The 16,772-nt window shown below is 54.0% G+C and overlaps 2 protein-coding genes across 4 annotated transcripts in view; both read right to left on the reverse strand.

Moving 5' to 3' along the window:
* LOC135364185 (fatty-acid amide hydrolase 1-like) overlaps positions 1-11,004 on the reverse strand; it is a 38,910-nt gene extending 27,906 nt beyond the window's left edge. Inside the window, exons 1-4 of one of the 3 annotated variants that reach the window (XR_010410947.1) lie at positions 10,481-11,004; positions 8,455-8,895; positions 6,047-6,148; positions 5,383-5,670 (exon numbers count right to left, since the gene is read on the reverse strand). Coding sequence is in view for 1 of the 3 variants with exons in the window: in XM_064589206.1 (XP_064445276.1) it covers positions 6,675-6,803; positions 8,455-8,614; positions 8,745-8,895; positions 10,481-10,490 (450 nt within the window). In the remaining 2 variants the exon portion in view is untranslated. Of the gene's footprint in view, positions 1-5,382; positions 5,671-6,046; positions 6,149-6,278; positions 6,804-8,454; positions 8,896-10,480 lie in introns of those variants that run through there. The other 2 variants (XM_064589206.1, XR_010410948.1) reach the window with 2 other exon arrangements.
* Positions 11,005-11,637: 633 nt separating this feature from the next.
* On the reverse strand, positions 11,638-16,543 carry LOC123860381 (vitamin D3 hydroxylase-associated protein-like). The gene is made up of 6 exons (XM_064587547.1): positions 16,294-16,543; positions 14,872-14,946; positions 14,631-14,755; positions 13,285-13,410; positions 12,036-12,554; positions 11,638-11,702 (listed from the first exon to the last, which is right to left on the reverse strand). Exons 1-5 carry the CDS (start codon positions 16,541-16,543, stop codon positions 12,336-12,338), a joined length of 795 nt encoding a protein of 264 aa, XP_064443617.1. The 3' UTR covers positions 11,638-11,702; positions 12,036-12,335.
* Positions 16,544-16,772: the final 229 nt, after the last annotated feature.

Below are 16,772 nucleotides of genomic sequence, written 5' to 3' on the forward strand. Positions count from 1 at the left end.
GGCCCTAATGGTGCTGAGTCCCCTCCTAGTCACCGTATCTTATCCCAGTGCTCTGTTCTCGGCTCAGATTCTTTCCTCCTCTGGGTCTAAGTTTCCCCATCTACAAAATGGGGATAGTAACACCTACCTGTGCCCCTTCTCCTTTGGTCAGGACTCAGGGTAGACTCTGGTCCACCTAAGTCTTGAGATTCTTCTCCATTGGAGAATGTGGGTCATCTTAACTCCCCAGGAGCTCTCAGCAGTGCTGGCTGACTTTGTGGGTGAAGTTGGAAGAAATAGGACTCCCCGGCATCCCCACGTACACACACACACACACACAGAGAGAGAGAGAGAGAGAGAGAGAGAGCTATCTCCCAAGGAAGCTGATATATCAGGTACTCAAAGGGCAGAACCCTCCATGCCCAGGCTCTGGCAAGAGGCTGAAGCCTAGAGAAGGTGGAGTGTTGCCCCAGTCCTAAGCTGAGAAGGTCTGAACCAGGCCCCCGTCATAAGCTGAGAAGGTGCGAGCCCGGCCCTAGGCTACTAGCCCAGACCATGGGCCAGGCCCCTTGTCCTGCCAAATGTGGGCAGAACAGGTAGCTTAGGGCTCTGAGAGACCTTGCCCCCACTCCCAGCAACTTGACTGTGAACAGGGGCCCAAGGTCACTTTCCACTCCACAGCTCTGCCCCTTTCTCCCTGCCTACCTTCCACTGAGGCCCCATCCCTCCCCTGTCTTCTCCTTCTTCCCCTGCTCCATAGCCCTCTCCCTGAAAAATGTCTTGGATTAACCCCTCCTAGCCCAGGGCATCTGAAGAGGTGGAAGATAGAGTGCAGTAGTTGAGAGCACAAGCTTTAGGGCCAAAAAGGCCCACATCACTGCTCCGCCCCTCGGCTAGGTGACCCTGGGCTCTTCATTTAATGTTTCTGAGCCTTATTTCTTCATCTGGCAAATGGAGCTGTAAAGGTCTGGCTCCAGGATTCCATGGCGAGAATCCCGTGAGATCCTGGGTGTAAAGAGCCTGGCACAGAGGAGGGCCGGCCAATGCCCAGGCTCTGGCAGCTGGCCCTCTGGCACCACATTGTTTCTTAGCTTTCTGTGGCACTTGGAGGCCTAAGGGAGCTTGGGGGTGGGGCGGGGGGAGGAAGCCGTGGCAGCAGCTTCAGAAGACTCTGGCTCACATAGAAGAGACAAAGCCAGAGCGACAGTGGGGGAGACGCGGGTGAGCCCCGAGAGGCACTTCCCTATTCTGAGAGCCAGGAGGAAGCCACGTTTCAAAGGGCCCGTCCAGTGTGTTCCAAGGCCCGTGTCCTCATGCTAGAGGCAGGTCCAAGGCAGCAGCGCCACTGTCTGGGGAGCAGTGGGGGAGGTGAAGAGTTCACTGGGCCCGTGGGCTGCGCTGGCCTCGGGCCTCCCACCCAGCCCCCTTGCCCTGGCCTGGCCCACGGTGGCCGCATAAAAGGTGACGGATGGTTAATGGGGGAGATAACGGGATTCATAAGGGAAATTTATCGGTCACTCTGGTGGTATAAATATGTTTATAGCAGACCAAGGGGAAATGAAGAAACCCCAATAAATCATTGTGAAGCCACCAGCCACTAATAGGCGAGCGGTCACGGGAACCCCAGCGTTGGCGCTTGCCGACACCCCCTCTGGCTGCCCGCTAATGGCACGGGAGGGCCGCAGACTTGTCCGGCCAGACGCCCGGCCCACGCCATGAGGGGAGCAGGACCCCCCGGGGGCTGCCTCTGCTGGACCTGAGCTGTCCTGCCCACCGGGCAGCCGTCCCTTCAGTAGATTGGGGCGCATTCAGACTGGGAGGGCTGAGCGAACAGGGCAGGGGACACACTGGGCCTAGTCTGGGAGGTCCCGCGTGGTGTAGGGGTTAAGAAAGCTCTAGAGACAGACCTGGCTTCGACCCTTGAGGCTATCGCTTCCCAGTTGCAGCCTCTCTTCCTGTTTCCCTTTCTGCAAAGTGACTTCACATCATGGGAAAGTGGTTGGGAGGAAGATACGGAGAATCCAGGATGCATGGCAATTGGCACCTTGTAAGCCTCAATCAACAGTAGCTGCTCTGATTCTTTACTTTCCCTCTTGGGAAAGTGCTATGCACACGTGAGAACGTTCTTAGAAAGTGGATAGCATGGTCCCCGTGTTGGAGATTAAGGAACTTGAGGCTCAGAAATTAAGGGGCTTGCCCCAGGTCACACAGCTGGGGCGGGGGGCAGGCACGGGGCTGGTGGCAAAGCGGCCGGGGAGGGAGCCGGACTCTGTTGAGGGCTTTGTTTAATACCCCAGCCCAGACTCTTCCCTGTGGCCCAGTTTAGACCCTGCTCCTTCTTCAGAGTTCCTGGGGGTCCCCTATCCCCACCCCTTCCAGGAGAGGCCTAGGATCCCAGGGACCTGGAAGTACAAGCCCTGGGGGCTCCGGCAGCAACTTACTGGTGCCGGTGAGCTAGGCCTCAGCTCCCCCCACCCCACCCACCACCAGCCTCGGTGCCCCTGCTCCTCCCCTGCATCGCAAGGGCTGGACTCAGTTGCTGTGACCTCCCCCAGCCCCAGGGTGGCTGGGAGCTTTCCACGTGATCTGTACAGAGTGCTTTACACTCAGCCTTGCTCTCCAAACTCTGAGCCTTGGTCACAGCCTCAGTCCAAGCCAGGGTCCCCTCTAGCGCAGCTCACTCCTCCCTTCACTCATTCAACACTTAGGTAGCTCCTTGTAGCTCCCTCCAGAGGGCCTAGTTGGGGAAGGCCCTGCCCTTGCCACACTCAGGGTCTGGTGGAGAAGGGCCTAGATCGTGGACTAGAATGGGGTGTGTGCTGGGCTGAGGCAGGCACAGGGGTCAAAGAGTGAGTAGGAGCCCAGCGGGGCAGACAGGACTTCCAGAGCGCACTGAGGCTGGTTTCCCCAGCCCTCTCTCCATGCTGGGGCTCTGCAGACACCCCCAAGTCAGACTCTATCCTCACTTTGTGCCTGGTCCTCACCTCTCCTCCCTCTTCTCCTGATCACGCTGGCTGGCTCACCTCCACACTGAACAATGCCACAGCCTGCTCCCCAGTTTCCTACCAGAACTATGCTCCCCACTTTCCCCCAGTGCTCCAGCCAGCAGTCCAGTCCCCCCCAGCCCTGGAGGGCTAGGGTGCCCACCCAGACGGGGGGAGGGGAAACAGGGCCTTTGAGGTCCTGTCGCTCCCTCCCACCGCCACCCCCACGCCCCCACCTCTGACTCTCGGTTGAAGAGGGATCCAAGCCGCCTTTGCCTCTTCTGAGTCCCTGCGTGTTTCTCCAGACCTCTGTCCCTCCTTCCCGTCCCAGTTTCTCTCTCTCCCGTCTCTGCGGGTCTCTGGCCCTCTGCTTCTCCCAGTCTCTCTCCCCGTGGCTCTCTCCCTCCCGGTCTCGGGCTCCATCTCTCCCCGTCTATCCCTCCCGAGGCCGGGCGGGGGAAATCGCTCCGTAAATAGGCGGATGGCCCCGGGCGCTCCGGGCGCAGACACTCGTTTTTAGAGCCGGTAATTGACTCCTTTCAGTTGATAATTCATGGCTTGCATATGCGCTTTAATGCGGGCGCCGGGGGAGGCGCGGCGGGCGGGGCGGCCCGGGCGCGGGGCTGGCGGCGAAGCGGCCGGGGAGGGAGCCGGACTCTGTTGGCCCGGAGGGAGAGGAGGGGGCGCCTCCGCGGGGGTCTGTCGGCCCCGGCCACCCGAGACCGCGCCGGGTGACGGAATTGGTGTGCGATGGGTAAGGTGGAGAGGCCCGGCCGGTCCCTGGGCCGGTGGGACGACGCGCGGCTGGCTGGCAGAGCCTTCCAAACGAAGAGGGGAGCGGGGAGACAGGAGGACACCCCCCTCCCCCCCGCCCCGTGCAGCCACCGGGGAAACAGAGGCCCGGAAAGAGGATAGCTCTTACCTGCATCTCACAGCACAGAAGCAAGACCAGAACTCAAGACAACCCCTTCCCAAATCGTCCTAGCCAGGGGCCTCAGTGCCAGCCTTTGTGGACACCCCCTCATACTGGAATTCCCCTGTTTCGGAGCTAAATTCCCCCCCCCCCCCCCCCTGGGGCGCCTGCGTGGCTCAGTCCTTAAGCGCCTGCCTTCATTCAGCTCAGGTCATGATCCCAGCGTCCTGGGATGGAGCCCCGCTCCCTGCTCGGCGGGAAGCCTGCTTCTCCCTCTCCCACTCCCCCTGCTTGTGTTCCCTCTCGCTGTGTCTCTCTCTGTCAGATAAATAAAATCTTTAAAATTAAAATAAAATAAAATAAATAAATTCCCTCCCTGGAGTGACCCACCACCCTATTGCTTTCGGGCTCCTCCAGGAGCTGGCTCTTCCTGGTGAACGCTGGACACTCAGCAATGACTCCCAGGCTGGGGAGGGGACCTCGAGTCCTCTCCCACCCGGCTGTCACCCTCTGTGGATCGGTCTCATCCTGTGGCTGTGGCAGATGTAATCATTTCCATCTCACAGAAAAAGCAGTCTCAAAGAAGCTGGGAGACTTCCCCACTGCCCCGGAGGAGGCTGAGCCAGAAGCTGGACACCTGCGCGCCCAGATCAAGCCTTCTGCAGTGGAAGTAACAGGAGTGGGAAGGGGAGAAGGAGGCGATGCCCTGTCCCTGGACATCCCATCCGCACCCACCCACCCACGGCCTCAGCCACTATGGGAAAGGGCGCCGAGGAAGCCAATGACCTGCCCACAGTCACGCAGACAGGGGGTGACTTCAGCTGAAGATGGTGCTGGCAGGTAGTGAGAGGTTACAGGCCAGCACAGGAACTGGAGCTGGAGCTGCAGAGGAAGGCAGTTGTTGACCCAAATTTCAGCTCCGGAGAAACAAGAGAAAGCCCAGCCTGGAGGAAAATCTGGCCTGAGGCTAGGCTTCCCATTTACTGGGCCCTTTGGGCTGGTATCTGCCACTCTTTCCCCAGGCTCATTTCAGACAAAAATAGAATTCTGCCCCCTATGTCTTATAATCTACTAAAGTTTAAACCACCAGCTTATTCCTATGTTCGCCAATCTCGGTCTTACCGCCTCTAGTTTTCCCATCTGTGTTTAGACTGGGAAAGACGTGGAGACAGTGCATCTGAAAGCTGAAGGCTCAGGCCCGCCTGGGCTGTGTAAAGCTCAATGCTGCCCCCTGGTGCCCAAACTGTTTGCAGCCTGTGGGAGTGAGAGAGGAGGCAGGAGGGACTTGAGGTAGAAAACCTCTCTGCCCCCACCCCCCACCCCAACCATTTTCTCCTGGCCTGTTAGACCTCCCTCTTATGGGGAGAGAGAGGACAGAGCGGGAGCCCTACTAGCCCTGTTTGAGGAGAAACCATGAGATTCCTTGTCCAGCAGAGATCTCAGGCTCTGTGGTAGAGCCTGGAAGAGGTAGAGGCCCCAGTGAGGTCAGCAATCGCCCTGTCTCACCTGCCCCTGGACATCCCAGATGCTTCCTTCTGTGGTAGGTGGAGTCAGGACTTCCCTTCTGGCGTGATTCCTTCGTAGTTAAACTCTCAGGTCTTTTTCTGCCTGAAATTCCATCATTTGGGTTCAGAGGAGGTACTCAACAAATGTAGGATGGATGGCTATATAGGTGGATGGGGAGGATGGAGAAAATCTATTCCTCTGCATTGAGGTTTTATCTCCAGAAAGTCTCTGCTATCGAGCACAGGGAGGAATGAGTCCATTAGTTTGCAGAGCTGGCTGGAAGTAGGACTGCAAAGAGGAGTGAGATACAGAAAGGGTAAGCTTTAACGGGGAAGGACCTCAAGAGAGTTCAGATGAAAGGACAGTCATGGGAGAAGTAGGGGGGATCAAAGAACGCTTCCTGAAGGAAGTGGCATTTGACTCAGGGCTTGAAGGACAAAGAAGACAGTGAAGGTGTTTGGGTGGAGGGAACGGTGTGACAGGTACAAAGGCAGAAGTGCGAAGTGTGCTTGTGGTGACAAGAAGGCTCCGGTTAGAGGGAAGAAAGGGAGGCTGTGCTGTGGTGGACGCTGTGGAGGATCTTGGGAGCTGCTGAGTGTCAAGCCAAGAAACTGGCGCTTTGCAGGCTGAGCACTGGACTGTGAGCTTGGGTCTGGGTCCCAACCTAGGATCAGTTCTGACTGGGTTTCATTCTCTTGGGCCTGCTCTTTGGAACTTTCTCTAGACAGCAGTGGAAGTCATGGCAAGTTCTTGATCAGGGAAGTGCCTAGAAGTCACAGGTCACAGAATAGTCACGTTGACAGGTACCATGGACCTCATCAGATCTAACCCCTTCGATTTGTAGATGAGAAACCCAAAGTCCAGAAAGGGGAAGTATTTTGCCCAGCATTACACAGCAAGCTACTGGCAGAGCCAGGACTTGGACCCAGGTCACCAGCCTCTCTGTCTGGGGCTCTTTCCCCTCTGCTGCGATCTGGGATATCATCTGGGGGACTGAGCTGGAGGAGAGTAGTGGGAGGCAGAAGGCCACCAGGGGCCACAGCCCCACCTAGACCAGAGATCACAAGGCCAGCCAGCCCGAAATGTTTATTGAGCCCTTCACCCTGTGCCCTATCTTGAGCCAATCTGAGGAGTCCGTGTATTGAGTAACCATGCAGAAGGACAACAAAGAAAAGGAATCTGGTGGGCTTCTGGGAAGAGGAAACATGAGTCAGATATAGTATTCATGAGAAGAGGCATCAGGAGCAGACTTGGATGAGGATGTAGGAAGGCCTCCAGGAGGAGTGACCAAATCACTCAGGTCCCCTGTGGTTCTTGGCCAAGGTCTCCACCTCCTTCATGAACCGGAGACACAGCTCCTCCTCCCACGGCAGAGCAACGCACTGCACAGCCACAGGAAGTCCCACGGATCCTTGTACCGCCTGCCCAGAGAGAAGGTGGGTGGGCTTAGAGCCTGCTCTCCGCTCAGAGGCCCCGTGCCCAGCCTCCCTCACCACCCATCTGCATTAGTCCAAACATCTCATCCCCAATCTACATTAAGGTAGAGATGTCCTGGATCTCAGAGTCCCAGGCTTCCTCAGCTCTCAGGGAAACCTGGAAAAACTATTCTGACTTTATCTGTCTCTAGTTCTCCAGGGTTAAGATGCAAAACTTGGTCCCTGTGCAGACAGCTGACGGCAATCATGAAATAAAAAAAACAGTATCCACCCAATGTTCTCAGCAAAGGAAAGAAGAATATGCAAATCCCTGATCCAGAGCCCGGTCATACTTCTGCACTGAAAGAGGTACCTTGACCCCAAACACAGACTCGGGAACATGGGGACTGAACCTGAGGGTCTGCCATGAAATCCAAACATACTTAGAGGCATTCAAACATGTTTCCATTGTTTTATGATGATAAGATACAAGCCCTTATCTGTCTCTGTCACGAGTCAAGTCAACTGGCTTCAAGTCCGGGCTCCCCCCGCTTCACCTGCCTGCGTGGCGTGGCGGCAGGGGTCAAGTCTCTTAACCTATGTGCGCCCCCATTGCCAACTTCGTAAAACCTCCCAGGACAGTTAGGGGATTTAATGATTTAATATATATACAGCACTTTTAAACAGTTCCTGGAACAGAGTAAGAGCTCAAGACACATTAGATAGTGTCATTATTATTATTTTCTCAGAATTCAGGTCAGCAGTTCCACTGGGTAACTCTAGCACTAAAATCAATTTCCAGAAAAGTAAGTTACCTAATGTCTGACTCAGACACATACCTACTTTTCAGAGTCAGTCTCTCTCTCCCTCTCTTTCTCTCTGTCACCCAAGACAGGATTGTTATTTTAGATCATGCATTAAATATGCACGTGGAAATATTTCCTTTTGTGAAGCCGCCTCTGAATTAGTAATAGTAGCATTTATTGGACACTTCCTATATACAAAGCCTTATACTGATTGCTTCACTGTTTTTCCATTGAACCTTTAGGACAACTCTGCAGGGTAGATATTTTAATTCCCATTTTCCTGGCAAAGACGTTGAGGCTCAGAGAGGAGGAGCGTCCAGTCCAGTTCCCTGGTAAGCTCCTAACCAGCAGCATTTGCTCCACTCTTCCTGCCTCTGGGGTCAACTTTCCCTACGGAAGTGTCAAGAAGCCCGTGGTTTGGGGCGCCTGGGTGGCTCAGTCGTTGAGTGTCTGCCTTTGGCTCAGGTCATGATCTCAGGGTCCTGGCATCGAGCCCCGCATCGGGCTCCCTGCTCAGCAGAGAGCCTCCTTCTCCCTCTCCTACTCCCTCTGCTTGTGTTCCCTCTCTCACTGTCTCTCTCTCTGTCAAATAAATAAATAAAATCTTTAAAAAAAAAAAAAAGAAGAAGCCCGTGGTTTTGTAAAGTATCCTCCCTGGACAAGGACAGAGGCTGACTTGGAGCTCAGAGGGTGTGTCCTCAGAGATGGGGTGAAACTGCAGCAGAAGTGATAAAGGATAAACAGTAGGAATGACTGGCCCCACCCCACTCCCACTCGCTCGGACTGGGATGGAGGCAAGACTCAGTCCTGGCTTGTGCCCCTGGGGGAGAGGTATGGAGAGGGAAACTGACCTCCCAGAAAGATTTGTCAGAACTGTCTCCGTAGTATCCCTTGTAGAAGGCCGGTTCCTCCTCGTCCTGCAGCGTCACCGCGGTGACCGGCACCATGCCAGCGGGGAAGTTCAGGACATTGTACAGGCTCCAGCAGGAGGCGACGTCTGTAGGAAGATCCCTGCCAGCCCAGGTCAGGGGACGAAAGACGCAGGTGGGGAAGAGTGTTGGGTGAGCGCCCCCTCGGGGTCCTTCTCGGAACTGCAGCCCTCTGGGCTTGCAACGTTCCCCGTCTGGGGCCGGGAAATCACCTGACCACGGCTTCCTGCCCGCCCCACAGTGGAGGGAAGGAGAGGATGGATGCTCTTGAAGCCTTCCTCTGTGCCAGGCACTGTGCTGGCCTCTCTCCGTTACTGATTCCTTGAGTCCTCTCCACCCCTGTGAGGCGGACTTGGCTCGTCCCTGTGTATAATGAGGAAACCGAGGTGGTTGCCAAGTTAGCTGGGTTTTCACAGACCACACGGCTGAGGATGGCTGAAGCGTGCAGGGAGGGCAACCCTGAGTTAGAAGGCAGCTCCCCTGCAGCAGCCACCTGTTTGCAGGGAATGAGTGACAAAGAGGGGGCAGTGATGTCAGCAGAGGACATGGATGCAGGGCTGGGTGTGGGATGTGCTTTGGGGCAGCCACTGTGGGGGGGCCCAGGGAAGAGGAGTCCAGGCTTGAGGTGGGTTGGTTTTCATTCTGCACTGATAACACCGCTGAGGCCTGAACCTGAGCTGGGCAGGGGCCCCAGCATTGGCCCAGAAACTGCCTTGTGCCAAGGCTTCACTTCAGGGGGGCTAGGCCAAAGCCACCTTTTTTTTTTTTTTTAAAGATTTTATTTATTTATTTGAGAGAGAGAGAATGAGAGAGAGCACATGAGAGGGGGGAGGGTCAGAGGGAGAAGCAGACTCCCCGCCGAGCAGGGAGCCCGATGTGGGACTCTATCCAGGGACTCCAGGATCATGACCTGAGCTGAAGGCAGTTGCTTAACCAACTGAGCCACCCAGGCACCCCAAAGCTACCTTTTAAAGTGGGGCAGCAGGAAGCCCGTTAAGGGTGAATGCATACGCTAAGTGAAAGAAGCCAGACCCAAAAGCCTCCTTCCTTCTGATTCCATTTATATGAAATCCCAGAAAAAGCAAAACTATAGTGACAGAAAGCGGCTCAGTGGTTGCAGTTTGCAAGGATAGGGTGAACTGCAAAGGGCCATCAGGGAAATGTGGTGGATGATAAAAAATAGTCTATATTTTTATTATGGTGGTAGTTATACAGCTATATGCATTTGTTAAAATTTATCAAATTACACTCTGAAAGTCGGTGGGTTTCACTGCATGTGAATTATATTTCAGTAAAGTTCGTTTTTTTTCCTTTCTTTTTTTTTCTTTTTTAAGTAAGCTCTACGCCCAACAGGGGGGCTTGAACTCATGACCCTAAGATCCAGCATCCCATGCTCTACTGACTGAGCCAGTCAGGCGCCCCTCAATAAAATTCATTTTAAAAGTGAATGGAGGGGCACCTGGGTGGCTCAGATGGTTGGGCGTCTGCCTTCGACTCAGGTCATGATCTCAGCGTCCTGGGATCCCTCCCGGCATTGGGCTCCTGGCTCAGCGGGGAGCCTGCTTCTCCCTCTCCCACTGCCTCTCTCCCTGCTCATGCTCTCTCTGTATCTCTGTGTCTCAAAAGAATAAATAAAATCTTAAAAAAAAAAAAGTGAATGGAAATTGGGAGTGTCCGCTCATGGGTACAGGGTTTCTTTTCAAGATAACGGAAATGTTCTGGAATTAGATAGCGGTAGTATTTACACAGCATTCTAAATACATTCAAAACCACGGAATTGTACACTTTAAAATGGTGACTTTATGTTATCTGAATTTTACCTCAATTTAAGAATTTTTTTTTTTTTAATCGTGAATGGTGACAGAGGTCAAGGCCACAGAAGCTGTGGCAGGACTCTGAAGCCCTAGGCTCCGGGTCTCAACCCCATCAGGACCCAGATTCGTCTCACCTAATGCCATGCTAGAATGGCCTGTAGAGAAGGCAGGGGTCAGCGCTCGTGTCAGCAGAATATCCAGGTCCAAGCACCTCCACTTGGCTATGAACTCTTGCTGATACTCCTGCAGGGACAGTGAGGGGTGGGACCAGCAGAAGTCACTGTTTGCAAGACAAGGTCAGGTGCTGCCAAGCCCAGTGGCATTCAACATCAGGAAGAATTCCCAGGCTGTGAGATGTGCCCTAAGATATCTGGGGGGCAGGAGGAGGGGTCAGGGCCTTCCCAGGGGCTGAGGTGAAGGGATGGGAAGGGGAGTCTCGGGCTGCAATTATTTGGGAACAACGTTATCATCCTGGCCCCAAAGAGATGGACTAAATTAACCTCCCATGTCCCCAAGCCTCCCCATCCAGGTGTAGCCCACCCCCAATCTGGCCACTCTTGTCACCACCCAGGTCTCTGCTGCCCCCGCTCCAGCAGTCCCTTGAGGTCTCTTCAGGCACACATCACCTCCACTGCTGTGTGATGTTCCCACAGTTTTTTGGGAGTCCTGGGGGAATAAATAAGACACGGAAGTCCAAAGGTCAGCATGGGAGGATTCCCTTTTAGACAAATTGGGACATTACAACCAAGAGCTAGAGCCTAGTCTCCATGTAGGCTGCAAATCAGCTGATGGGCTGGGAATGACCCTGTGTCTTGTTCACTGACCAAAACACCTTGCCTGTCCAGTGCTCCCAAGAGTCCACACTCTCTGGTCAATGCCCCCCCCCCCCACCACCACCACCAGCCACAGGGACTCACAGGCTCCCCCCAAAGCTACAGGTTCTTCCCCTAACCTGAGGCCCCCAGTCAGCCCTCAGGCTACTCCAGCCCCAATTCCAACCTTAACCTCAACCCAAACCCAAACCCAATCTCAACTTAAGCCCAAACTTTACCCCAGCCTAAGCTAATTCTAGCCTGAGCTCAGAGCTTAACTCCAAATCAAACCCCAGCCCCAAAGTAGCCCCAATCTCAACCCCACTCAAAAGCCTAAATTTAACCAGTGTCAGATATAACCCTAAAAACCTAATTAGATCCCAAAGTCTAAACAGCCCTTGTCCCCAGTGGATGCCAACTCTAGCCACATGGCCCTTACTTAATTCCCCCCACCCCATGGAAGATGCCTGTGAGCTTCACCTGAGGAGACTAGCACTCAGCCCATTCCACGAATCTCTTTCAACTTCTTGCTAGGTCGGGGATCCTAGAGATGGGGAGAGAAGGAGAGAACCACTCAGAAACCACAGGGCAACACCAGTCTGCCCAGAATTGGGGTCCAGAAAAAACAACTCTGCAGAAGCTTCTACTCCTCCAAAAGCCTTTAGCCCCCTCTAGGCCCCCACCCCCTCTCTAAAACCCCTTCCTCTTTCTGAGATGCACCCCTCTCTCTAAAAGCACCGCTCTCTTTTGGCCCCCATTAGCCTTTTCAGTTCCTCTTCTCTGAGCCCCCACTACTCTCTGGGCCCCATTCTGAGTCCTTCTCTTCTGTGGGCTTCTCCCCTCCTGAATGCCTCCCCCACCTTCGGCCCACACTCACTATGTACTTCAGGATATAGGCTGAGAAACACTTGAGAGGGTCTGGCAGGCGGAGCGTATTGATCATTGTCTTTATGCAAAGGTCCACAATGTCCCCCTCACTGAGGAACCACAGACGCGTATCCGGTCAGTGACAGCATTTCAGCCATCAACTGGCTCTCATCCCCACCCAACTCCCACTCCAGAGGGAAGCCATGGAAGGAGGTGAGACCCAAAGAAACACTTCTGTTCCCACCAGCACCACCCCTGGAACACGCACATCCTGAAGACGGGGCCTGGGTTGCTGACTTGCTGTTTAAGGTCACACAATTAACCAGAGGCATCCCACCAGCCCAGGCCCACACAGTCCCTTCCTAGGGCTCAGGTCACCACCAGCCCTGTCCCCAGCCCCATGCCCTACATCTGAGTCCTGACAAATGTACATCTTCTCCAGAAGGGTGGCCCCTCCATCGGCAAACAGATGTCCCACGAACAGGTGTTCGACAGCATACTCTACACGGGGGATGGAGAAGGGGATGACCTGGGAGACAGAGGCGGAGTCAGGGCCTGGAGCGCTTCCCACCCCTCCCGGGATTGTCTGCATCCCTCAGGATTTAAAGAGAGGATAGCACATCACCACCGGTCTCCATCCACCTGAGCCCCTCCGCTGCCATGACACTCCCTCACCCCCCACGGACACGCCATGGCATTCAAGCAACCCTCATTTCCTGCCTGCTTCACTGTGATCCTGCCCCAGGCCATGTGTTTCACATATGGGAGCTCATTTAACCTTCACAGCCGCCCCATGTGGTAGAAAACTGAGGCTCAGGGGGGTTATGAGACTGGTCCAAGATTACATAGGTCCATGTGTCGCCAACCAGCAATTCTCCAAGGGGAGGCAGGACCAGGACAAGCCAATGGGTGTGGGAGGCAGGGGGTGGGGGTGGGAGAGGAAGGGGATTTTGAGGACAGGGATCTCCTCACAGCCATTTGATAGACGCAACAGAAACCCAGGCTATAAGAATTATGGGAGTGAGTCCCTGAGTCACCATCCCTGAAGGGGGAAACTGCAAGATCTTGATGCCTTCCTCACAGGGTGGGCCCACCCTGCCCCCACCTGCAGTCCATCAGTTTTCTCCAGGAAACTTAGGGGAAACACAGTGATGTTAGCAGCTCAGACTCAGATATAACTTCTTTTCTCTCCAAGAATGGCCCAGCCCAGCATCCTCACCAGTCTGGCTTCCCTCCCAATCCAGGCTATGCAAGCCTACCTGATGTCCTGCATCCTGGAGCAGCCTGGAGGTGAGCCTCATGGCCCTGGCCATGCTAGGAGTTGGCTGGGTGAAGCCATCTGATTCACAGTAGCCAATTCGAAGGGGCTGGTTACTGAAGTATACCTGTGGGCAAGAAGAGCTGGGTGGGTCTCAGAAGAGACTGAGGCCTCTTCAAGAGCCAGACTGGGACCTTGGGCCACAGCTGTCTTCAACCCAGGGGAATCTACAGAAACTCCCTAAGACCCCCTTGGAGCCTCTCTATATACTTTCCAGGCTCTAGGTCCTCTGGAGAAACCCCTGGAAGGGCAAATGGATGGGGACATGATTGAGTGGATGAGGTAGATAGGCAGATAGATGGTAGATAGATTCATGAATGAGTGGATGGGCATATGTATGAGATGGTGAATGGGTCGGTGGGCAGAGGATTGGATGGATAGATGGGTGGGTGGAAGAATGGGTGGTTGGAATTGAGGAGGGGCAGGTAAGTAAGTAGGTGAATAGACACAAAGACCCTTACGCTAAAAAACAGCCAGGAGAGGATGGAGATGGAGAAATTAGTAGAGGCAAATAATGGGTGACAGAAAATGATCACAGGTTGATTGCATTAGGATGTGTGTAGAGATCAGATGAGTAGACATTGACTGAATGGTAGACAGAGACTCTCCCTGTGGAGAGGGTTCTAGAGCAGATAGGGCTGGGTTCAAAGCCCAACTCTGCCAGTTACTAGCTATGTGATCATAGGCAAGTCACTTCATTTCCCCTCAGTTTCCTTGCCTGTAAATGAGAAGCACAATGCTCATTCTATAGAGTGAGTGTTAGGATGAACTACAAAGAGCCTGCACATAGTAGGTACTAATAAATGTTGTTGAATAAACTAATGAATAAATGAAGCCTGCCAAAACTGGCAGAGCCTGGAGCAATCTTCTGGTCCAACCTCTTTATTATACCACTGGGGAGACTGGGGCCTAAAAAGAGATGTGACTTGGCCGAGGTTACCTAGAGGACTGGAAGCCCAGCTTAACCAGATAGTGGCTAGATGAGTGGATGGATGGGGAGACTCTCTAAACCACACCTGCTGAGTGTTATGTCTGTGTGTGTGTTGGGTCTATGACGATGGAGTCCCTCTCTGGGGGCAGTATTAGCTATGGGTCTAAGCAGCTGAGAGGCCAAAGCAGCTGGTGTCCAGCAGAGATGGGAGGTGAATATGACTGAACATGTGGGCTTCTTGGTCACTGTACCCTGGGCTGGGAAAAGCAGTCTGACCAGATGGTAGACATGTCAATGAGGAAAGAAAGGAGGGGAGAGGTGGGAGTCCTCCAGGCCCGCTCCCCAACCCAGCTCACCTCCTCCCTGAAGGGCATGAAAGGCACAGTGGGGTCCAATCGGTGCATGTCTTTACTTAGCAGGGCTCGCATACACAGCACCAGGCTCTCCACATCCCGGGCCATGGGGCCAGCCACTGTAGTCACTGAACAGAAAGGAGGCAGATTCCTCTCATCCTTTCCGCTCTGGGGACCCCCACGGCCTGGCCTCAGAGGGTGGGGCCCAAGACCATGATCAGGGTCAAAGGGTCCTGGGGCCAACCTGGGTCAGGGGTTGGGGACAGGCAGAGTTGGCACACCAGCCAAAGCAGCTCGGTGCCTGACAGGAGACTCTTAGCTGGGGCAGAACAATAAGAGACAAGTAGGAGAGGCTAAAGCTAGATAGTAGGAAGCACTTCTCACTGGACTTGGGGGAGGCCGGATGGGAGCCATGCTATCCCTTCAGATTGCTTTATCACCAGTGGGGCTAATGTGTCTGAGATAGGGGCTGAGTGAAATGTCCTTGGGAGGAAGGCTGACAGGTTATCTTTGAATGGGTGTGGCCACGGGCACAGCCAGTTTACCTGATTTCTTGCCTTTGACAGCAGAGGCGGTTCCAGAGTAGCTGCAAAACCCCGCCCACCCAGAGTCCTGCTCAGCACTTGAAGGGACTGGCCTGAGACCCAAGGCTTTAGTAGCCAGCCAAGCACTCCCCCAGGACCCAGCACCCAGGAAGAGGAGCTGCTACAACCCTGCCGTGACCCCTACTGCCCACAGCATTAATTCTGATCTCTTTGACTGCCTTCAAGGCTCTGGAGTGTCAGCTCCTTCCACAGCGTACCCTTCTAGACCTTCCACACACACGTATTACTCCAGGCAAAGTAAGTTGCTCACAGTTTACAGCCTTCTAGACTCTACGCCATCTCTGCATATCCATCCTTCAAAGCCAAGCTCAGATTCTGCCTCTTCCAGGAAGCCTTCCCTTCCCTTGCCCTGCTTCTGAAGGTTTAAAGTCTAGGTTTTTAATAAATCTCTGTTGAAGAAAAGGTCAGCTTCATCCTGTGAATTCCCACAAGCCTTTGACCCTCTCTTAGAGCCCCATCACTTTCTGACTCAGCCATTTGCATGTCTAATAGCACTACAAGGGCAGTGACTGGGTCCGAGAGTGTTCTGTGTCCCCAGCACAAGGGCCACCACAGTGTAGGTACTCGGCAGGGGCAGGGGAGGCTGAAAGGTGGGTGGCTGAAGGAACAGAGGCAGTGGATGGATGGGGAGATAAATGGATGAGTGAATGAATTAACGAATGGAAGGAAGAATGTGTATAAATTTGTCAAGGGCTGGGATATCTGTCCTTCTGTTTGCCGATATATCCCAAGTACCTAGTACAGTGTCAGTCACAAAGTAAACACTCAATAAATATTTGTTAGATAAATTAAATGGTGGATGAATAGTGAAATTGATTGATGGATAGAAACTGGGATTATGATTGCATAGGTGCATGAATAGGCAAAGGATGGATAGATGGGAAAATGGATGGACCAATGAGTGACTAAGGGAACAGGTAGGTAGATGGGTAGATGTAAAGACAAATGAATTAATGAACAAATGAACTAATGAACGAGTGGAAGGTCTTTTCTCTGCCACCTACACCAGACATGGCGTGCTGATCTGGGGCTGAAGCAGGAGTTATTTGAAGCTCTCCTACCTTTAGCCACTTCCCCTAGTACTGAGGTGAGTGGATAAGAGTTGATGTGCCAAGCAGGCCCCTCTACTCCCCCAGACTTCTGTTCCCCTAGGCTGGGCTGAGCCCCCCCGCCCCCCATCACCAGCACCAAGTACCTGAGGCGGTATCCCGTGGTCCGGAAGCCACAGACCCCACAAAAGCTGGCTGGTATGCGGATGCTGCCAGCAATGTCGGACCCCATGCCCAGGATGAAACCCCCTTGTGCCAGCATGACTCCCTCACTCCCTGAGGAACCCCCAGGTGTCTTCTTTCAGTTCAGAGGGTTCAGGGTCCGTCCATAGATGGGGTTGCTGCAATAAAAGCTGACGGAAGCAGAAGAAAAGGGGCTGGGAGGTGAAAGTTTAACTGGGGAAACGTCCCTCCCCGTGTAGAGACTGACCCCCTCAGGAGTCAACCCCGGGCCCGCTTTGGCTCCCATGCTCCTCGCCAGGGCTGAGCCC

Source organism: Mirounga angustirostris, unplaced genomic scaffold (assembly GCF_029215605.1).
Source record: "Mirounga angustirostris isolate CCGP_5_RB_7025 unplaced genomic scaffold, mMirAng1.0.hap1 SCAF_4, whole genome shotgun sequence".
In the NCBI taxonomy this organism is placed as follows: Eukaryota; Metazoa; Chordata; class Mammalia; order Carnivora; family Phocidae; genus Mirounga; species Mirounga angustirostris.

Coding starts and splice junctions, on each gene's coding strand:
- LOC123860381 (XM_064587547.1), bottom strand. CDS start 16,543: ATGCTGGCACAAGGGGGTTTCATCCTGGGCATGGGGTCCGACATTGCT. Junction 14,947..16,293: donor ACTAGGGGAAGTGGCTAAAG/GTAGGAGAGCTT, acceptor GTTCTGCCCCAG/CTAAGAGTCTCCTGTCAGGC. Junction 12,555..13,284: donor TCCAGGATGCAGGACATCAG/GTAGGCTTGCAT, acceptor TCTGTCTCCCAG/GTCATCCCCTTCTCCATCCC.